This window comes from Coregonus lavaretus (genome assembly GCF_964263955.1).
Source record: "Coregonus lavaretus genome assembly, chromosome: 27".
Lineage (NCBI taxonomy): Eukaryota > Metazoa > Chordata > Actinopteri > Salmoniformes > Salmonidae > Coregonus > Coregonus lavaretus.
Genome location: NC_140014.1, coordinates 12,620,891 through 12,644,333, shown reverse-complemented (window position 1 = coordinate 12,644,333; position 23,443 = coordinate 12,620,891). Strand labels below are relative to the sequence as shown.

The window sequence follows — 23,443 nt, the reverse complement described above, 5'->3', positions numbered from 1 at the left end:
ACAAAGAAATCCAGAAAAACGCATGTCAAAAATGTTATAAATTGATTTGCATTTTAATGAGGGAAATAAGTATTTGACCCCTTTGCAAAACATGACTTAGTACTTGGTGGCAAAACCCTTGTTGGCAATCACAGAGGTCAGACGTTTCTTGTAGTTGGCCACCAGATTTGCACACATCTCAGGAGGGATTTTGTCCCACTCCTCTTTGCAGATCTTCTCCAAGTCATTAAGGTTTCGAGCCTGACGTTTGGCAACTTGAACCTTCAGCTCCCTCCACAGATTTTCTATGGGATTAAGGTCTGGAGACTGGCTAGGCCACTCCAGGACCTTAATGTGCTTCTTCTTGAGCCAATCCTTTGTTGCCTTGGCCGTGTGTTTTGGGTCATTGTCATGCTGGAATAATAATAATAATAATAATAATATAATATGCCATTTAGCAGACGCTTTTATCCAAAGCGACTTACAGTCATATGTGCATACATTTTTACGTACGGGGATCGAACCCACTACCCTGGCGTTACAAGTGCCATGCTCTACCAATTGAGCTACAGAGGACCACCCATCCACGACCCATTTTCAATGCCCTGGCTGAGGGAAGGAGGTTCTCACCCAAGATTTGACGGTACATGGCCCCGTCCAATGTCCCTTTGATGCGGTGAAGTTGTCCTGTCCCCTTAGCAGAAAAACACCCCCAAAGCATAATGTTTCCACCTCCATGTTTGACGGTGGGGATGGTGTTCTTGGGGTCATAGGCAGCATTCCTCCTCTTCCAAACACGGCGAGTTGAGTTGATGCCAAAGAGCTCCATTTTGGTCTCATCTGACCACAACACTTTCACCTAGTTCTCCTCTGAATCATTCATATGTTCATAGGCAAACTTCAGACAGGCCTGTATATGTGCTTTCTTGAGCAGGGGGACCTTGCGGGCGCTGCAGGATTTCAGTCCTTCACGGCGTAGTGTGTTATCAATTTTCTTGGTGACTATGGTCCCAGCTGCCTTGAGATCATTGACAAGATCCTCCCGTGTAGTTCTGGGCTGATTCCTCACTGTTCTCATTGCAACTCCACGAGGTGAGATCTTGCATGGAGCCCCAGGCCGAGGGAGATTGACAGTTCTTTTGTGTTTCTTCCATTTGCGAATAATCGCACCAACTGTTGTCACCTTCTTACCAAGCTGCTTGGCGATGGTCTTGTAGCCCATTCCAGCCTTGTGTAGGTCTACAATCTTGTCCCTGACATCATTGGAGAGATCTTTGGTCTTGGCCATGGTGGAGAGTTTGGAATCTGATTGATTGATTGCTTCTGTGGACAGGTGTCTTTTATACAGGTAACAAGCTGAGATCAGGAGCACTCCCTTCAAGAGTGTGCTCCTAATCTCAGCTCGTTACCTGTATAAAATGACACCTGGGAGCCAGAAATCTTTCTGATTGAGGGGGTCAAATACTTATTTCCCTCATTAAAATGCTAATCAATTTATAACATTTTTGACATGCGTTTTTCTGGATTTCTTTGTTGTTATTCTGTCTCTCACTGTTCAAATAAACCTACCATTAAAATTATAGACTGATCATTTCTTTGTCAGTGGGCAAACGTACAAAATCAGCAGGGGATCAAATACTTTTTTCCCTCACTGTATACAGTATGAAAGCACTCATTAACCAGACTATCAGACAGACATTCATATGGATGTGATTTACAGTCCCAGGTGCAGGGGTGGAGCCTCCACTCACTGTGTGTGTGTGTGTGTGTGTGTGTGTGTGTGTGTGTGTGTGTGTGTGTGTGTGTGTGTTTAACTATTCTTGTGGGGACCAGAAGTCCCCACAACAATAGTAAACAAACAAACAAAAATTACCAACTGGGGACATTTTGTTAGTCCCCACGAGGTCAAATGCTATTTCTAGGGGGTTTAGGGTTAAGGTTAGAATTAGTGTTAGAATTACGTTACGGGTTAGGAGCAAGGGTTAGGTTTAAGGTTAGGTTTTTGGGTTAGGGAAAATAGGATTTTGAATGGGACTGAATTGTGTCTCCCCACAAGGTTAGCTGTACAACACTGTGTGTGTGTGTGTGTGTGTGTGTGTAACGGGGAACTTATCTTAAATAAGGTATGTGTGCACTAAGGACTGGAGCTTGACTGGGAGACGGAGAGATAATAGACAGGTGAGAAAAGAGAGGGGGAGGGAGGGAAGGAGAGGATGGGGAGGAGGGAGAGAAAGAAAGAGGAAAGCGTTCTGGGAAGGAGAGATAATTTAAGACAGAGGAAGAACAGAGAGAGAATGCAGGAATGCAGTAGTGGACAGAAAGAATGTAAGAGAAATATGTATAAAATGAGAGATAGTGGGGGAGAATGAAAGTATGTAAAAATGTGAGATGGGGTGAGTGAATGAGTTGAGCGAGAAATTAGAGAGAGTGGGGGAGGGGGAGAGAGAGCCAAAGGGCAGCGGGGGCGTGCATTATGTCCTGGGTTGTACTGAGTGGGAATAGAGCAGGCAGAGATTACAGTGTGTTGTGAAAACAAAGACCGCCCTTGTCCCCAGAGAGAGAGAAGAGCGAGAGAAAAGAGAGAGAGAGAACAGAAAGAAGGAAAAAGACTTGATGAACTGGGGTGGACCTAGGTCAAAAAGGATTCCAAGTATTTGGCTGGTACCTCAAACTGTTTTCCACACACTGGATTCCACAGGAAATATGTTGTTCTTTCCTATGGTTTAGTTATTGTGTTGTCAACCTTTTATAAAGATGCTATACTAAAACGTCCCTCTCTCTCACCACTGCACACCCAAGCAACATCTCAGACACACAGGATTAGATTACACGCACTGTCAACACGCCCCTGTGAATTTGCATTGGACTGAATTTCCATGGAGATATGCAAACCATCAGTGAAGGGAGGACAAAGCATATCATCAACAGCAGAAAAAGGACGCCCAATGATTCTCGATCTCTCGTTCTCTCACTGTGCGTGTGTGTTTGTTTAACTATCCTTGTGGGTACCAGAAGTCCTCACAAGGATAGTCAAACAAGGAACATTCAGACAGTGGGGACATTTTGCCAGTTCCCACGAGGAAAAATGCTATTTTAGGCTTAGGTTTAGGGTTATGGTTACAATTAGGGTTAGAATTTAGAATGTAGTCCCCTGTAGCTCAGTTGGTAGAGCATGGCGCTTGCAACGCCAGGGTTGTGGGTTCGTTTCCCACGGGGGGCCAGTATGAAAAATGTTTGCACTCACTAACTGTAAGTCGCTAAATGACTAAAATGTCAAATGTAAATGTAAAAATGAATTAAGGTTAAGGTTAGGGTTAGGTATAGTTTTAGGGTTAGGGGTTAAGGTTAGACTTAGGTTAAGGGAAAATAGGATTTTGGATGGGAATCAATTCTTTTTTGCCCACAAGGATAGCAATCCAAAACTGTGTGTGTATGTGTTGAAATGTCAACAGCCTTTATTTGTGTGTTAGTTTCAATGGTCCGGCTCAGACTATATTTAGCTTTGTTTCAATTCCAGCACGTGCACCTGGGGCTGCATTCAGGAACACAACCAACAAGGTATGAAAGTGGTACAGAGGCTCAGTCTGCAACAATGAGCAACACTTTAGATCAATGACTTGAACACAGCCTTATTTGACCTGGACTAGAACCAACTGTTCCACTCCTGCATTATTAAATCTGTGTGCTTCATACATTGTGCCAGAAGACCAGGGTTGGATGATCAGGTCACACACACACGCATGTAAATACACAGTCAGGGGCACGTGTGTGCGCACACAGACACACCGACACACACACACACACACACACAGGGTTGGATGACCGACCAGGTGTTGTTGGGATAATAAAGGAACAGGCTGACAGCAGCAGATCAGCTGACATCCAGACAGAAAGAGAGCAGCTCATTACTTATTTAAAGGTTTTCCTGGAAGCTAACATCACTAGCTAGTTCCTGAACAGTGGAAACTGGGGCTCACTGACAGGACAGTCTCTCTGGGACACTCTTAGGCTGCGTTTACACAGGCAGCCCAATTCTAATCTTTTTTCCACTAATTGGTATTTTTACCAATCACATCAGATCTTCTTCATAGCTGATCTGATTGGTCAAAAGACCAATTAGTGAAGAAAATATCAGAATTGGTCTGCCCATGTAAACGCAGCCTATATACACAGTGCCCCAGATAGAAAGTGCTTTAGATGTAGTGGGAGAGGATGAGAGTTTTATATAACGACAAACAAGATGCAGTCTCCACAAAGCATTACAGCAGTCGCAGTGTTTACGCTGCAGTCACTTCGCTGTGGCTCTGCACCACGGCAAAATCATTGCCGCCACGCCAAAAAACTCTGGAACATTTGAAGATGACTTTTCCTCTGCAAACAAAACGAGTAATGAATAGAAAAATCAGACAACCCCATAGTAGAATAGTTTATATATTTACCTAGTCGACTTGTTGTTGTGAGTTCTATGCGAGATAAATATTCCTCACAAGGCCCATTCAAGTTGCAAGTGCTATAGGGAGGGAAAGATGCATTCTGACAATGCACAACAATTCCTAATGGAAAACAGCAGTTTTAATGGCCTTTGTTAAAAAGAGGGGAATCCCAGCTTTCCATTCCTACTTTAAATTTATTTTTCAACTCCTAAATATGCGCAAACTGCACCATTTTAAACCCAGAGTTTTAAGAAGCGGCATGGTTAAGCACCCTATTGCTCTGCAATTTGCCATGAGCGCATAGGGGAGAGTGGGGCTGGAAGTTGCACAGGTCAATTGTAGGGTCACTTGGGGTAGAACACCACCCTACCTCAAAATCCTTTTTTTGGAGTGACTTAAGAAATTGTGATAAGACAGATGACATTTTTAGTTGAGCAAGAGTAGTGGCAACCAGGGAAAGTGTTGGGGGGGAAATTGTGACATGAAGTGGTTTCTGTGAGAAGTACAGGCAGGGGGCGTATTACCCCGGGTGGCGGTGTTACCCCAAGTTACCCTAGCATGTAGACCTACATTATATTCACTGTGTTTATGTAATTTTTTGGGAACATTAAATGCATCAATATGATGCTAACTAGTTAAAAGATCACATTTGGGATCTAGCTAATGATTAGCCCAATAGGGTAAATGCAGATAAGCAACCCCATTCTTCAGCCTACCGGTATTTATTTATAGCTACTATGCTCAGTTGGGCTAAAGGTGATAATGCTTATTGCTAATAGCATACCTGATAATATGGACCAGGGGTGTCAAACTCATTCCATGGGGGGCCTAATGTCTGCAGGTTTTTGTTTTTTCCTTTCAATTAAGACCTAGACAACCAGGTGCGGGGAGTTCTTTACTAATTAGTGACCTTAATTCATCAATCAGGTACAAGGGAGGAGCAAAAACCCGCAGACACCTTCCGTGAAATGAGTTTGACACGTGATATAGATGATACGTAGCCTATATGCATGGTCCAATACAGTATGTTAGAATACTTTTTACAAATTATTTTACCAATACGTTATTGGGCTAATTTCTGGAGGTGGAAATTATATTTTATTTTCATTAATTTTGGAGTAGAACGTCCTTTTAAAAAGTCACAAGAACTTAACTTCCCAGTCCTTCTACATAAAAATGATCGGGGGGGTCCGCTTAACTCCCAGATGGAGGGTTTGTGTGTCTGTGTCTATGTCAGTGTGTGTGTGTGTGTGTGTGTGTGTGTGTCTGTTTCCGTGTGTGTCAGTATGTCTGTGTCTTACCCCAGACCGCAGGTCTTTGAGTGTGTGTGTGAGGATGATGTTGAAAACTCCGTGAGATCTGCTGCTCTCCTCGTTCATGTTAGTTGCGGCCACCGTACGAGATTTATTCCCCTCTGACATCAGAGACTCTATGTCCTATCGGAGAGGGGTGGATGGAGGGAGGAGGATGAATGGGGACAGAAGAAAGCAGGAGAGAGAGGGATGGGGATAGGGTTGGAAGGAAGGAAGAATGGAGACAGGAAGAAGGAAGGGAGATGTTATAAATGAATTCATTAGCATACAAATATATTTTCTCCAGAGAAACCATCCCTCTTGGGCAGGGTAGCATGATACATTTACAAAAGCTGAAGAACATACGCGCATCCAGGTACTTTTTTTGCAGGTGCTCGAGTTTTCAGTGAACTCATTAAAAATAAAAAGGAAAACGCTGCACACTGCTGTTCATGCTCCCAGGTGATTTTACCGTTACAAGGTTTCGACCATTAGGTCTTCATCAGGCATCCTGACCTAATAAAATCACCTGGGAGCATGAACACCACAGCATGGTATATTACCACTGATATGTGAACAGCTAACAAACCTCTCAGCTATCACACCCCTCTCTACTCTCCAACCCAGACCATGAATATCTCATGGAGTTGCATTATTAACCATACCATATCAATTCTGTTGCTTATGAATATTGAATAAATCTTATATCATCAGTAGCATGGTCATATCAGTAGTCATTCTACTAGTGGTGGTAGTGGTACAGTAGTGATATTGTGGTGTACCTTGTAGCTGGCTACAGCCAGACGAGACAGGCCGTCCACATATGGCCCCAACACCTTGTGTTCCCTCACTCTCAGAGCCTGTCTGCTCCTGGGGGAGAGGGGGGAATGGCAGATATGAATGTGGTTTACTATGGAAGAAATCCAGTCATCATGCTCCCATACTCTATCTAAAAACAATATTAATTAATTAATACATTCATATCATGTTTTATTTGTAAATGAATAAAACATGTATTTATTTATTTATTTGTAACTAAATGAATCTCAAATAGTGTTCTATTTTAGATGTATCCCTATCCACTCTCCTACATTCTGTGTAAAGGCAACAATTCTCCAAATGGAATGAGCAATAGCCAGATCAATACAAGTGTTATATCATTAGGCCAAGTTCTAGCATCCGTATAGAGCTAAAGGAGTCTACAGCCTGATACTGTGAAATGTGGCAGACTGACTCCATATGGCCGTCAGATGTCGGACCTCCCACTCCTGTGGCACGCAGCTCTGTTATTCTATTGGTTGTTTTAGCAGGGGTCAGAGGTGACGGGGTCATAACCTTTGGGGTCAAGCGGGGTGCCATAGAAACTGTGAGCAGACAAACATGTGCAAATGTGTGCAAAAGCACTGGGGCCCTGCTCTGAAGCATGTTTGGAAATGTACTCGCTTCCTCAGAGTGTAATCACTGATCTGACATGAATGGATAGGTGAAAGCTACCAGTATTTCATGGAACAACTGTGTTATCAGTGAATACATCAAGGAAGGGAGGAAGCGTGTTTAAATTATTTGAAATGGGGCCACAGACAAACTGTAGTATATTCAAACAAATAACTAAAACAAGAGGTCAAGTGGAGGTTAAAGGTCGTACCCTTTGGGATCGAGGAGGTCGCGGACCTTCTCGTTGTATATCTCCATGTAGGAGACCTCTATGGTGAAGGCTTCACCCTCCCTCTGCTCCAGCAGGGTGCGGTCAAACAGAGAGCTGCACAGCCGCGGGATCAGACCTGGAGAGTCCACCGAACCCATCATTGTGTACGACTTCCCCGAACCTGGAGGGAAACGCACACACAGCCAATGGGTGAGCACAGATGTGAGGAGACAGCCAATGGGAGAGCAGTGAGGTGACAGATAAACTAAGGATCTGTTCTACGCTTATCAAAACAGCCAGTAGTATCATAGCATATGTCATAGGGAAAAACTCAATTGCATTTCCTTGATTCCTCGCCTCCTTCTCCTTACCCATTGGATGAAATGGTGACCTTCTGACCTTCTCATCCAATGGGTTTGGAGAAGGAGGCGAGGAGAGAGGACGCAAGGAATCAAGGAAATGCAATTGAGATTCTCCGATAACGTAATAACATACCCGTCTGTCCATAGGCGAAGATGCAGGCATTGTAGCCCTGAAAGGCATTGTGCAAAAGACTCTCCCCAAGGCACTGGAACACCACGTCCTGACCTGGAGACAACCACCAGGCAACGTTACAACACCACACATTATACAATATAAAACAGTACAATAGGACTTAATTGATTCCTTTAGGGGTGGTTTAGAAAATGATCTGGAGCACACAGACACAATTACAAAATAATCTACAAGCTATGCATGTTAATTTAAATAGGACCTTCAAACTGTATCCATGAACAGTGTGAGAAACAGTGTAGAACCTCATTCGGTTTAGGCCTACAGCACAAAAAGGTGGATGGATGACTAGCAGGTCTGACAGGAATATTTGACATTTAAATTAAACCAACCACCTGCAGATCCATCCAAGTGAGTAAACGACAGAGAATTCAGGTGGGATCCCGATTCCTTAGTCACTGTAGAGATAAATGTTTGAAAAAATACCTAAAACCACCTGAACAGACCTATCCCATTGAGCACAAGACGTTGAAAATACGTATTTTCAACTAAAAAGACAGTTTCAACGTCCTTTCAACATATTTTCAACCTCCTGTGCTCACAGGGATACCTGTAGATACACATGAGGTGGAGGAAGAAGAGGGGAGGAAGGGAAGTGAGGAGGGGTTAACGTGAGGAAAATGAAAACTGACCCGCAAACTTGTCCTTTTCCGACTCGTCCATGGACCAGAAACAGTAGTCGTAGGCAAAGGTCTGAGGAACGAGACATAGAAGAGGACACAATGAAACAAAATAGTTTAGAACTGATTTAGAAAAGCTGTTATTCAGCGGGCAAAACATATGGGAATGATCAGTTGAAACGGCGTTGTTATGACGTCATTTCAACCAGTTTTGCCCATTGGGTGTTTCTTGTTGAGCACTGGCAATGATAAACATGCCATACAAATTAACAGTGTGTGTGCATGTCAACATACAAGTACAATGATTGCTTTGTAAACACATGAATACAGAGTAGCTAGAATGTAAACGCAGAAACATTAACAGCATTGACAACCAAACAACACAATCAGTAGTAATAGGAGCCAGTCACAGTACTGGACATACCTTGGTCTGACTCCTGATGAAGTTCACATGAGGTCACAGGATGGCCACATGGGTAGAGGGAGAGAAGGAAAGAAAAGGGGGATATTTAGACTAAAGCATCATGTCTCAGACACCATGTAAACAAACACCAGGACATACTGGGCCCGTACTCACAAAACGTCTCAGAGTAGGAGTGCTGATCTAGGATCAGGTCCTCCATGTCCATATAATATTATTAATTATGATCCACACAGAAAAACGGATCCTATATCAGTACTCCTACTCTGAGACGCTTTGTGGACACTGGCCCTGATGTACTGTAGTGTACACCGAGACAGACAATCACACTGTAACAGGATTTTCTGAGACAGGTCCAAAAACGAATTACTCTGGCACTGCGTCAAGGGTACACACACATTGGTGAATAGTGCTTTGAGATTATTATCCATCAATAACATTTGAAGAGGCCCACTTTGTGATCTTAAGAAGCATCGTTTATGAGTATAATGATGTGTATTCAGATTACATCCTACTATCAGTGATGTGATCATCACTAGATAAATCAAGAAAAGAAAGTTAGTATTCATATTATCATTCTTTTGCTGTTTGTCTGAGACAGGATGCATGGGTAATAAAGCTAATGTGAACCAAGATGCCTATTCACAGGAATGCATGCAAGCTTCCACTCAAACTTCCTGCTCCCTCTCTCTCATTCTCTCAGTCTTTCACACCATCTCTTTCTCTAAAATGTTACATCCTGTGGCTGCCGGGGCCTAGAGTTGATCAACCCTTGTTTACGACAATGCTTCTTCACTGTTTCTCAACAACCCTTCAACCCCTAGGCTATATCATGGGGAGCCAGGACCCTGGGGGCGGGGGGGGGGGCCTGGCTCCCCGAGCAAGAGAGAAGAGAGAAAGAGAGCGAGAGAGAGAGCGAGGGGGGGGGGGGTCTATGGGACACAAAGCCCCTCTCTTGGTCCATGTCATCAGTTGGACTTTGTTCAGTGGACCTGAACACAAACAGAGAGAGCATCACTCAATGGCAGAGGATAGGATGGAGGGGGGGGGATAGGGATAGAGGGAAAGAGAGAGGGAAAGGGAGATTCACAAAATGACAAGAGGGAGAGTCGAGTAGAGCAGCAGGGTAAATATGCATTTGAGGACTCCCTTATCTACCCTGTGGCTGAGCAGAAGCTTTGCACAGCACTGCATGAACACAATGACCTATATAAACATTACACACCAACACACACTGACTAACACACAGGCCGTGGGAGAGCGACAAGGAGACACAGTTTCTACACTGCATTCACAAAATGCTGGGGATGCTACACACAAACACACTGGCTCCCATCTGAGAGAGCATGCATGACACACGTATTCACACACACACTCTTTCAGACATTTTATGTGTCCTTTGAAGGTCCCACACACTGATTGTCCATTAGTAAATGAGTTTAATAATAGATTACACAGCAACAGTACACACACAGTTCCAATCTGAAAAATCGCCATGTGCGAGAGCGCACATCATGACATGGAGTCTCAAACACACACACACACACACTCACACACGAGAAACCCACTGGAGCATATGCGGCAATGTTAGTGACAACTGAGGAGAGCTGGCTAACACAAAGACAGAGAGAGAGAGAGGAATAAATACGGCCTCAGACTGTTCCAGTGACCTGGGGCTGGGCTTGTCGTGAGGAATCAGCTCAACTGTATAACAAGCAGCGCCACAGGCAGGGAGTGTATGTGTGTGTGTGTGTGTGTCACATCTCCAGAAACTGCAGGGAGGTTTGGGGACCCCCGGGGTCCTAGTTAACATGTCAGGGGGGTGGGCCTCCATCTCACCGGCCCAGGGGTAGACAGTGCTGGGTGGGTGACATGGACCTCCAGGATGGGACCAGGATAGTGACTGGGCCAGCATAGCCAAATCAGGCTTCAGGGACTGGACCAACATAGCCAATCAGAGCTCAGGGTCAAGACCAGTGCAGCTATCGGAAGCTATGCTGACTAGGGATGTGACCAATTTACAATTTATCTTAATGTTACATTTTCCGTTAAAAATATAAGAAGAATTCATACAATTCCATGTGAATTCACAATGCAGCTGCGTTGCTGCCAGCAACAGTGTGGGTCTCAAGGTGGGTCCCTTTCATATAAACTCAGCAAAAAAAGAAACGTCCTCTCACTGTCAACTGCGTTTATTTTCAGCAAACTTAACGTGTAAATATTTGCATGAACATAACAAGATTCAACAACAGACATAAACTGAACAAGTTCCACAGACATGTGACTAACAGAAATTGAATAATGTGTCCCTGAACAAAGGGGGGGGGGGGGTCAAAATCAAAAGTAACAGTCAGCATCTGGTGTGGCCACCAGCTGCATTAAGTACTGCAGTGCATCTCCTCCTCATGGACTGCACCAGATTTGCCAGTTCTTGCTGTGAGATGTTACCCCACTCTTCCACCAAGGCACCTGCAAGTTCCCGGACATTTCTGGGGGGGAATGGCCCTAGCCCTCACCCTCCGATCCAACAGGTCCCAGATGTGCTCAACGGGATTGAGATCCGGGCTCTTCGCTAGCCATGGCAGAACACTGACATTCCTGTCTTGCAGGAAATCACGCACAGAACGAGCAGTATGGCTGGTGGCATTGTCATGCTGGAGGGTAATGTCAGGATGAGCCTGCAGGAAGGGTACCACATGAGGGAGGAGGATGTCTTCCCTGTAACGCACAGAGTTGAGATTGCCTGCAATGACAACAAGCTCAGTCCGATGATGGTGTGACACACCGCCCCAGACCATGACGGACCCTCCACCTCCAAATCGATCCCGCTCCAGAGTACAGGCCTCGGTGTAACGCTCATTCCTTCGACGATAAACGTGAATCCGACCATCACCCCTGGTGAGACAAAACCGCGACTTGTCAGTGAAAAGCACTTTTTGCCAGTCCTGTCTGGTCCAGCGACGGTGGGTTTGTGCCCATAGGCGACGTTGTTGCCGGTGATGTCTGGTGAGGACCTGCCTTACAACAGCCCTACAAGCCCTCAGTCCAGCCTCTCTCAGCCTATTGCAGACATTCTGAGCACAGATGGAGGGATTATGCGTTCCTGGTGTAACTCGGGCAGTTGTTGTTGCCATCCTGTACCTGTCCCGCAGGTGTGATGTTCGGATGTACCGATCCTGTGCAGGTGTTGTTACACGTGGTCTGCCACTGCGAGGACGATCAGCTGTCCGTCCTGTCTCCCTGTAGCGCTGTCTTAGGCGTCTCACAGTACGGACATTGCAATTTATTGCCCTGACCACGTCTGCAGTCCTCATGTCTCCTTGCAGCATGCCTAAGGCACGTCCACGCAGATGAGCAGGGACCCTGGGCATCTTTCTTTTGGTGTTTTTCAGAGTCAGTAGAAAGGCCTCTTTAGTGTCCTAAGTTTTCATAACTGTGACCTTAATTGCCTACCGCCTGTAAGCTGTTAGTGTCTTGTCATTCATTGTTTATGGTTCATTGAACAAGCATGGGAAACAGTGTTTAAACCCTTTACAATGAAGATCTGTGAAGTTATTTGGATTTTTACTAATTATCTTTGAAAGACAGGGTCTTGAAAAAGGGACATTTCTTTTTTTGCTGAGTTTAGTTAAGCATTGCACCTGTACTACTATTACCGTACTTCAATTCTACCTCGCAAAGTTTGTTTCCTTCTCAAAGCATTGCCATACAGGACTTCACTGCTGTCGCTTTCCTTTCTCTGCCATTTTTCCAACTGTTAACGACAATGTAGTGGAGAGTCGACACCAAAATAATTGATTCCTCGACTCCTTGCACATCAACTTTCGGACTCAACTCCAATTTCTGACTGTCAAGATTCGATTCTGATAGGAATCTGTATTTTTGGAACGGAGGAGACTGTGTTCTCGGAAGTACAGCAACTAATCAAACACTTGCAAATTTCATAGCGAGCTAGTGAGGGACGGAGAGAGAGGGGAGGGGCACAGTATAGGCAGGTCGGGCATCAGGCAGACGGAGTCCGAACCGTGCACTAGGCCTATCTATCGGCAATCAAAAGCAATGGAGTGATGTATCTTGCAATTTCTTAGCTTGCAATGTCTTCCAACTTCAGTAAGGCAGGGCCTATCATCAATGAATAGGCTAGGATATTGAGATGAGCAAGATGCAACACTTTGCTCTCACACAGTCACACAAAGTATCTGCGCATGTGCACTGCTTCGCTTCACGCTGTTCACAGCATGGTAGCCAGGGCTCCAAAACAGCGAAGAAGTTGAGCCTCGCCCTTCAACGCTCTTAGTTGTTGCGGAAATTGACCCACTATGTTTACTTTCTGCATCTACGTAAAAAAACATTGTTTTTCAGTTAGGGACTTTTCTTAACGTTAAGGATCCCAATTTCGTTTAAATGTTTTAACAACGTTTAAATGTTTTAACATTTAAACGTTCACACCCCTAATGATGATACACTCAACCAATCTAGCAGACAAATGACAGAGGATACAGTTTGCATGTCAGATGAGAATATGTGCCAGACAGATTTTAATAGAAGACAATAAGTTCTCTCATCACACAGAGACAGTTGTTTAAGGCGAGGGGTGTGGCGGTAGCAGTAAATGATTAGTCTGATTAAAGATGTATAAAGGCCTTATAAAGCCCTGCCTTCTTCCTCAGGCCTACATTACTGACTCCTGAATTAAATCTGAGGAAAGGGTGAGTGTGCGGGCGCGTGTGCGCGCACCCTCCAATCAGTGTGATACATCCTGAGCGCTTCACACCCTCTTCCTTAGGGCCCTATAAAATCAATTTCATTTTATGCCTGATTCCGTTTTCACCCCCCATTTCTTTCAAGTTTTCGCTCTCAAAAATCCCTCTTTTTAATAGGAAAACACCCAAATTGTATGTTCTAAGTAGGCACAGGCAGTATACCATATATACATAATTCCGGGGTATTTAGAAAAAGCCACAAGATTTTTTTTCAATTCCATGAACACCGTTGAAACTATATCTTATACTTTTTTTTATACATTTTAATATTTGTAGCTACTTTTTAAGTAAATACCTGCAGTCAACTTGTGCAATATGTTAGGAGATAATTCTTCATTTCACCTGTCACAATTTTTCATTATGAAACTTACCGGTAGTCCACAGTCACGTAGTGTTTGTTTCTTTACAAGCACACAACGACGAGAGACCGGAGCCTTGTGTGTCACTCACTGTTGTACAGCACGCGCCAGGTGATCTAGTTACAGTATGGAATTCAGAACTAAAATGTTTGCCTGCTAGATATCTTAACTATTCAATTACATGTCTAAAATGTGCTAAATTCTCTGCAGCTGTGCATTTGATTTGCTAATTTAGTAGCTAGTTAGCTATCTAGCCAAGTGGTTAGCTTCTTCCAAAAATCTAGTTTTTTTTATTTGTATATATTTTATTTCACCTTTATTTAACCAGGTAAGCCAGTTGAGAACAAGTTCTCATTTACAACTGCGACCTGGCCAAGATAAAGCAAAGCAGTGCGATAAAAAAACAACAGAGTTACATATGGGGTAAACAAAACATAAAGTCAAAAATACAACAGAAAAGATATATACAGTGTGTGCAAATGTAGCAAGTTATGGAGGTAAGGCATAGTTTCGATTGGTAACAGCAGAGAATCCGCTCCTGGCTCAAGCACCTTGCTGTCTAATATTTGGTTTATCCATGCAGCAAACTGCGAGTAGCATTTTTGAGTTACTTGTATAATTTAGGTCAGAGACTGTATAAAATGTTTGCAAAGCGCTCGTTAGCATTTCGTTAGCATTCTCTATGAAATGTTACATATACTTGTTAGCATTGCTAACCTTCAGGTTAGTGGAGTTTGAAAACAGCGCCTCTTGTGTTCATTGCTGGTATTACATAATATCCTGGTATGGCACAAGGTCGGTATGAAGGTATAACAATCTGGATAACGCCCAAGCCTAGTTCTAAGTCCACAACAACGCGTAAACCACATCAGGAGACGACTTTTGAGGTCTGTTACCCTTTAATGCAAGTGCATACCAGCCAGAGACCTTTGTTTGGTTAGCGGTGTTTCTGTAGTGCTCATGTGATTGCAGTTTGCTAAAAACATTGACACTGTATTGATGCAAATAATCATGATATTCTGCCAGGTAGGCATAGGCTACTTTGTAGTTAACATTTAATTGAGAAGGTTTTTGGAAAGCCCTTCCATCTACCAGCAGACGGTTATCATTAGCATTATTGCTAACGGCTCCACAAAGTGTAGACATACACGCGCACCGCCACAACACACAAACAGGGGCATTCCTATGCCGTTTCAGAAAGTTGCAGGAAAATATGAATCCCTGATGCATTTTGTTAATGTCTTATGATTAACTTAGGCAAATTAATGCATTTTCTAATAAGTTCAATACATTTGGTTGATTTCCTACTAAATTCAATAAATGTTTAATATTGTTGAATTCTTTTTTTATGTCTAGGTTCCGTTCTCGTTTTCCGCAATGCAGATTTGATAGGGCCCTACTTCGTCAACACAACCACTGCCCGATGGCCCAGCCAACTCCCTTCCTAAACAATGTAGCCTAGCTAGAGTTACTTTGACCTTGTCCGATCACTGTGACTGCTCCTTCTAGCCCAAGGCCCTGATCGTTCTTATTAGACCAACCCACTACACCAACACATGACCAGAGCCTAAAAACATTAGTCAGCCAGGTGGACTACCACGCCTATATGGATGGTTAGGTAGGGGAAACACTAGTTACGACTAGGGTCAGGTGGATTCTATGCAGAAACTGTATCACGGCTCTCCAACCCTGTTCCTAGAGAGCTACCATCCTGTAGGTTTTTGCTCCAACCCTCGGCTTAACTGACAGCCATGGAGAGGTAGGTAGGGAGGAAGGCGTTGGCGATGGATGGATGGTCGGAAAGTGGAAGTATTTGGCAGCTGCTTCCCAGCCCTCACCCCACCACCACCCTCCCCTCCACCACCCTCCCCACCACCACCCTCCCCTCCACCACCCTCCCCACCACCACCCTCCCCACCACCACCCTCCCCACCACCACCCTCCCCTCCACCACCCTCCCCACCACCACCCTCCCCACCACCACCCTCCCCTCCACCACCCTCCCCACCACCACCCTCCCCTCCACCACCCTCCCCTCCACCACCGCCCCACTAGCTTGCTCATCCCCTGGTATTCCCATCTCCCAGCCAGGCCTGGCTACAGCATGCTGTTACAGCAGCAGCAGCCTGGCATGTTGTCTCAGCCTGCCCAAGTCTGGGTACTGAGGGTAGAGGACATCTGTTCTGCCAGCTTAGCAGCATGCCCGCCAGGCACACCAACTGCACCAACTGCACCCATAAAACATGAAACATTATGGCCTTATGGATGATAATGATATGAGGGGTGGAAAAAAAGTTGTCTGATAAAGGCTGGGAAAACATTGTTAATAGTTCTCCTCCAGGCAATCCAAGTCTCTGTGTCTGTGTCTGTGTGTGTTTACTCCCACTGGCAGAGCTGTGACAACAAGGTAGGCTAGACATAAGCAAATGACTCTAGCAAACTTCCTCGATCCTGTTCTAGAAAAATCTTAGAATAGAAATGTCTTACAATTTGACATTCAACCAAACTCGAAACACTAAAACAGAGGATTGTCGTGTCACAAAATAACTTACCATTCACAGGGAGAATCTCAATTGCATTTCCATGATTCCTCGCGTCCTCACCTTCTCAAAACCCATTGGATGAGAAGGTCAGAGATCCTTCCTGTCTGACCGTCTCCTCCAATGGGTTTTGAGAAGGAGGAGAGGAGAGAAAAAGCGAGGAATCAAGGCAATACACTCACTTAGTAGGTTTTCACACCGAATTGGTTTGGAGCGTTTTTTCCAAACTCTGGTGTGTTTACACCCTTAGTTCGGTTCATTTGGACTGGTGTGAACACTATCCTCATTTTTAAAGGTAGTGCGGTACACTGCAGGTGAGAACGCAGTCCGAACCAAACACAGGAAAAGAACCAGAGCTGCGCAGTATTACTGGTTGTTTGACTGCAAGCATTTAATGAAATGCACACAGCATCATAACTTCATATCTCTGAAACATTCTGTGAGTAGCAGCTCATTTATGAGTGCATCTGATGCAGATTAGGGGAGACAGGGCTATACCGGGGATATAGGCTACTGAATATAGCCTATTCAAGTCGCAGTAAGAGCAGCTATTGCGCTGTTTCCTCCTGCATGTTGTTGGAAGACCAACGCGAAAGTAATATGACGATTGGAACACAGAAGTGATGCTTCATGATAATCATAGATGGATTTAACACCAGCATTTTCTGTCTAATAAACAAATAACTTGCATGAACAGATGGTTTTGTTTAGGAATTTTTGTTTGTTTGATATTTGGCAATGCGGGAAAAAAGAGAAAAAAACTACAATGTAAAACAAAAATTGAATTCTGATTCGAACTAGAGCTCAAAACCGTGTGACAACGCTCTTAGTTTATTGGGTAATTTGAGAGTTTATTGGCCGGGCTGTTAAATTCAATTTATGCCCCAATTAACCCAAACACTGGACTGGTCCAAATGAAGCAAGGCATCGACTACTGGAGGCAGGGGGGAATCCTCTTTACTCTCCTGTGCTGTGCTTTGTTTACTATCATTCAGCCCAATAGATTTCCTCCTGTCGCAGAGTCATTTCAAAACTGTCAGTGGTTTTATCCTCAATTTGGGATGGGGCTCTGCTTTCACAGCAGCTGCTGGGTTGGCATTCCCCAACACACAACATTGCTCTCGCTCGTGCACGCACGCACGCACACACACTCTCTCTGACACACACACACTTGATATAGACCTGGTTACATACCACAGAGACAGCCAGGGGTTGGAAGACATGGGCGTTGAATGTAATCCCCTAGGATTTATTCTAGTACGTGATAGTCCTATTACTACAGCTGTACAATCTAAACTATCGGAATCATCTTTGGATGACTGGCCTTGGGCCTAGAGTGGTATATCACGTCAAAAGCCTCAAAGTAATTTAGAACCTACTTCTCTACACACACCACAGCCACAAAACATACCACAACAGAGAGTCATGAATTTCTCACTACCCAATTCGATCTAAAAGGCTGCACCATAAACCACAAAATAAATATTGCTGGCTGTCTAAAAGTCAGCGATGCCATTTCCTCATTAGGTTTACGAGATTAAATACAGTAAATCTGAAAGGCTCTGCTCAACTGTAGCCAAACACAAGCTAGCATAGTTCTAGTGGAAGCTACACCACAATGGCACACAGTGTAGCCATGGCCAGTATCTGTTAGGGCTGTAACGGTACACGTACTCGTACCGAACCGTTTGGTACGGGGACCTCGTTCGGTCCGCCCTGTGTACCTGAATGAATACAAAAAATATTTAAAATAAATGAAAAACACTAAGCCTAATGGCTACGCCTACACTGCGTTGTATGCCATCTGATCTGAAAAAACATTGTAGGCTATGCCGTTAAAACAACAACAGCCTACGCGCACGTTACAGTCAAAATTCTAATCTTAACTGGCGGATATCAAATTATCCTTTGGTGAGGCTTAGCCGGGAACTCTGTGGATGGCGAGTGGTGGAATCGATAAACCAGAATTGGAGGATCCTCAATCATTGTTTAAATCCCCAGTTTGGGAACATTTTGGCTTCACAGTCGATTACAACAGTGATGGACAGAGTTGTGGATAAAACTTTAAAAAGTATGTTCTCCACTGCTAAACTAGAATAGCCCAGAGTGGCGCATGTAGCTTGTTGTTTTCGGCCGATCACAAGCCAACATAGCTCCACTACAGTCATAGAGCCTCCGTGTGTGGCAAAGCAAGTTAAGAGATTATCAACGGAAGATATTCAAACTATGGAATTAAAAGTTAAATGAGAAGTACAGTGCATTTGGAAAATATTCAGACCCCTTCCCCTTTTCCACATTGTTACATTAGTCATAGTCTAAAATCGATTAAATAAAACATTTTCCTCATATATCTACACACAATACCACAATGGCAAAGCGAAAACAGGTTTAGAAATGTTTGCAAATGTATTACAAATAAAAACAGAAATACCTTATTTACATAAGTATTCAGACCCTTTGCTATGAGACTCGAAATTCAGCTCAGGTGCATCTTGTTTCCATTGATCATCCTTGAGATGTTTCTACAACTTGATTGGAGTCCACCTGTGGTAAATTCAATTGATTAGCATGATTTGGAAAGGCACACACCTGTCTATATAAGGTCCCACAGTTGACAGTGCATGTCAGAGCAGAATCCAAGCCATGATGTCGAAGGAATTGTCCGTAGAGCTCTGAGACAGGATTGTGTCGAGGCACTGATCTGGGGAAGGGTACCAAAAAATGTCTGCAGCATTGAAGGTCCCCAAGAACACAGTGGCCTCCATCATTCTTAAATGGAAGAAGTTTGGAACCACCAGGACTCTTCCTAGAGCTGGCCGCCTGGCCAAACTGAGCAATCGGGGGAGAAGGGCCTTGGTCAGGGAGGTGACCAAGAACCCGATGTTCACTCTGACAGAGCTCCAGAGTTCCTCTGTGGAGATGGGAGAACCTTCCAGAAGACAACAATCTCTGCAGCACTCCACCAAATCAGACTTTTATGGTAGAGTGGCCAGACGGAAGCCACTCCTCAGTAAAAAGGCACATGCCAGCCCGCCTGGAGTTTGCCAAAAAGCACCTAAAGACTCTCAGACCATGAGAAACAAGATTCTCTGGTCTGATGAAACCAAGATTGAACTCTTTGGCCTGAATGCCATGTGTCACATCTGGACGAAACCCGGCCCCATCCCTACGGTGAAATATGGTGGTGGCAGCATCATGCTGTGGGGATGTTTTTCAGCGGCAGGGACTGGGAGACTAGTCAGGATCAAGGGAAAGATGAACAGAGCAAAGTACAGAGAGATCCTTGATGAAAACCTGCTCCAGAGCACTCAGACTGGGGTGAAGGTTCACCTTCCAACAGGACAACGACCCTAAGCACACAGCCAAGACAATGCAGGAGTGGCTTCGGGACAAGTCTCTGAATGTCCTTGAGTGGCCCAGCCAGAGCCCGGACTTGAACCTGAACGAACATCTCTGGGGAGACCTGAAAATAGCTGTGCAGCAACACTCCCCATCCAACCTGACAGAGCTTGAGAGGATCTGCAGAGAAGAATGGGAGAAATTCCCCAAATACAGTTGTGCCAAGCTTGTAGCGTCATACCCAAGAAGACTTAAGGCTGTAATCGCTGCCAAAGGTGTTTCAACAAATTACTGAGTAAACGGTCTGAATACTTATGTAAATGTGATATTTCAGTTTCTTTTCATTATAAAATAGCAAACATTTCTAAAAACCTGTTTTTGCTTTGTCATTATGGGGTATTGTGTGTAGATTGATTTTAGAATAAGGCTGTAACTTAAAGTGGAAAAAGTCAAGGGGTCTGAATACTTTCCGAAGGCACTGTATATTTGTATTATTATTATTAAATAAGAAAAGCTGACGGAAGACTGAATGGCCGGGCAGTCCGTTTCTGCTGTAACGTAGACCCTACAGTAACATGGACTCTACAGCGTAATGAAACTTTGTTGCTCCTGGCTGAAACAAGTAAGGTGTTATAGCAAACGAGTTTGGTTGCCTAGGCAATACCCCCCTCCCTGCAGCAGCACATGCAGTGAGGAGTGGAGGAGAAAATGTGCGTCTTTAAAAAATTTAACTAACGGTTATAACTGTGACGGGTCATTTGGCTGACCAATAACCAGCATTCAAAATCCCATGACCGTCATAGCCCTAGTAGTGTGTATGTGGGCGTCTAGTCTGCCTTCAGGTTGTTTTGCCTGTAGTGCTCATCATATGAGTCTGGTTGCATCCTGCCTGGTCTGACAGGTGCCATGGGGTATAGAAGGATGAGTGAAACAGAGGAGAAGAAAGGGATGGAGGTTGCTGTTTCAGAAATCGACATTTTCAAAACAGACCATCAAAAAATCTGCGTTTTAAACCATTTCACCAGCGTTTTATATTTAAAGTCAAATGTTGTTTTTTTGCTTCAATAGAGTGATCTGGGGCGTGCAACTATAGTTTTCCTTTACAGAAAATGCATTAGCGCAACACATTCGGCAGAAAATAGCTTCCTTTTCATCAGATGACAAAAGAAGTGCAAAGCTATTTGGCCGGCAGCCACACAAGTAAATTAGCTATGAGTCATGTAACGCCTGTGCCTCGACACAATCCTGTCTCGGAGCTCTACGGACAATTCCTTCAACCTCATGGCTTGGTTTTTGCTCTGACATGCACTGTCAACTGTGGGACCTTATATAGACAGGTGTGTGCCTTTCCAAATCATGTCCAAACAATTGAATTTACCACAGGTGGACTCCAATCAAGTTGTAGAAACATCAAGGATGATCAATGGAAACAGGATGTATCTGAGCTCAATTTTGAGTCTCATTGCAAAGGGTCTGAATACTTATGTAAATAAGGTATTTCTGTTTTTTATTTTGTATACATTTGCAAAAAAATCTAAAATGCTGTTTTCGCTTCGTCATTATGGGGTATTGTGTGTAGATTGATAAATAAGTATGTAACGTAACAAAATGTGGAACAAGTCAAGGGGTCTGAATACTTTTTTTTAATGGTTATGGCGGTTATTTTTTTTAAATGACGGTCTTCATACATAACTGTCGATTACACGGATATACAGTAATTGTACCAGCCCTAACACACACACACACACACACACACACACACACACACACACACACACACACACACACAACTACATAGAAGAAAACACATATACAAGCACACACGCTCGAAGCGGCACACACACTCGAAGCGGCACGCGCACACACACACACACAATCACTAAAAGGGAAAAACAAACACACTTGAAGCAAAAGATTGTTGACAGACAATCTAAAAACACACACTGAGTGGGAACCAAGAGTGGCATTTCACCAACCAATCTATCTCACTTTGTGATATGCCCAACAGCAGTAAAACACAGACACCTGTTTCCCTTTATCCATGCACATTCTTCCATTAAATACCTCAGCTGCACTTCTTCAGGTCTTTATTAAAAACACCCAAAACTCTGGCAGCAGGTATTGGACACGTCATTTGACTGACACTAGGCTACATAAAACAAACAACTGACATAGGCCTATTTCCCCAGCGACTCCAACTTTCATGGCATTTCCCTATAAAGAGAGCTACATCACTGTGTGATTTACACTCCAGTTAGGACTGGGCCCATAAAGAAGGTAGGGGAGGCTTTGAACATGTTTTCTCTGTTTTCCAACAGCTCTCTCTCCTCTATCCTTCCACTACCACCCTTCCTTTCATCTCCGGCTTTGCCTTTCACACTCGTCTCATGTCTTCCAGACCAGGAGCCATGCCTTTTATTAGGGGTGTAATGGTTCACCAAACCCACGGTTCGGTACGTATTGCGGCATTGGAATCACGGTTCGGTTTAGGTACAGCGGGAAAATTAAATGCTAACAGTTCCTGTACAAAGTGTTGGTATTCCTGATTCCATATATGATCATGAGTCATATAACGCCTGATGAGAGCACAAATCAGGAATAACAACCCTTGGTATTTTCTTAAATGAAAACACAAGAATACTCATCAACAACACTAATATTAATATATATATATATATATATATTTATTTATTTTTGTAATGTATTCATTCGGGTTCACAGTGCGGACCGAACCGAGGTCCCCATACTGAACAGTTCGATCCGAATACGTATACCGTTACCTTGTATACACACACATACACACAGGCGCCCATGTGCACAAACCATGTGCGCACACCGAGTGAGAGAAAACCCCACAGCCCAGCCCAGCATTTCCACTGGCCCAATTTCTTCCAAGAGCTCAGTGAAACACTGTATAGTGCATTGAGTCAGTAGAAAACCTGCAACCCCACAGCACAGCTCGATGTAACCAACCCTCCCCAATGCATTGCTACGATGAGTCTTTCTTAACCAATTTCTTCCAAGAGCTCAGCGAGTGTTCAACCACTCTGGATGGTACAGGCCTGAGAAAAGAACCCTCCCTCCCCACAGCCATAACCAGCTCTCTTAGAAGTTGACATTCGGCACACTGACATCTGTCACGGCGAATCAGGGGCCCGGGATCCGGCGCTAGGTTTGGGGGTGAGGGGTGGGGGGTTAGACTCCAGAGGGCCGTGAGTGTCCCCGTACCGCACCCCATGACCCAGTCACACATCGCGTCACGTGACGCAGCATGCCGGCCAATGAGAGGAGAGTGTGAGGCAGTCAGGAGACCCTGCGCCTGCCTGCTCTCTTCTCCGTTCTCTGGTTCTCTCTGTTGCGATCAGCTTCATTTAAAAAATGAGTTTCCGCATGGATGCACGATGCTGGCCGCTCGCTCCCCTCCCCTCTCCTCTCCTTGTGCTTGGCATGCCATGGTTGGGGAAGGGATAGGGAGGGTTAGTATGGAGAGGGACGAGATT

General features: G+C 44.3%; 1 protein-coding gene across 1 annotated transcript in view; it reads right to left on the bottom strand.

Annotated features, from left to right (window-relative positions):
- Positions 1 to 23,443, bottom strand: part of kif13ba (kinesin family member 13Ba) — a 70,311-nt gene that overhangs the window by 25,578 nt on the left and 21,290 nt on the right. The window contains exons 4-9 of the mRNA XM_084143699.1: positions 8,946 to 8,958; positions 8,534 to 8,594; positions 7,845 to 7,937; positions 7,350 to 7,530; positions 6,487 to 6,574; positions 5,714 to 5,848 (exon numbers count right to left, since the gene is read on the bottom strand). Of these exons, the coding sequence (XP_083999825.1) occupies positions 5,714 to 5,848; positions 6,487 to 6,574; positions 7,350 to 7,530; positions 7,845 to 7,937; positions 8,534 to 8,594; positions 8,946 to 8,958 (571 nt within the window). The remainder of the gene's footprint in view (positions 1 to 5,713; positions 5,849 to 6,486; positions 6,575 to 7,349; positions 7,531 to 7,844; positions 7,938 to 8,533; positions 8,595 to 8,945; positions 8,959 to 23,443) is intronic.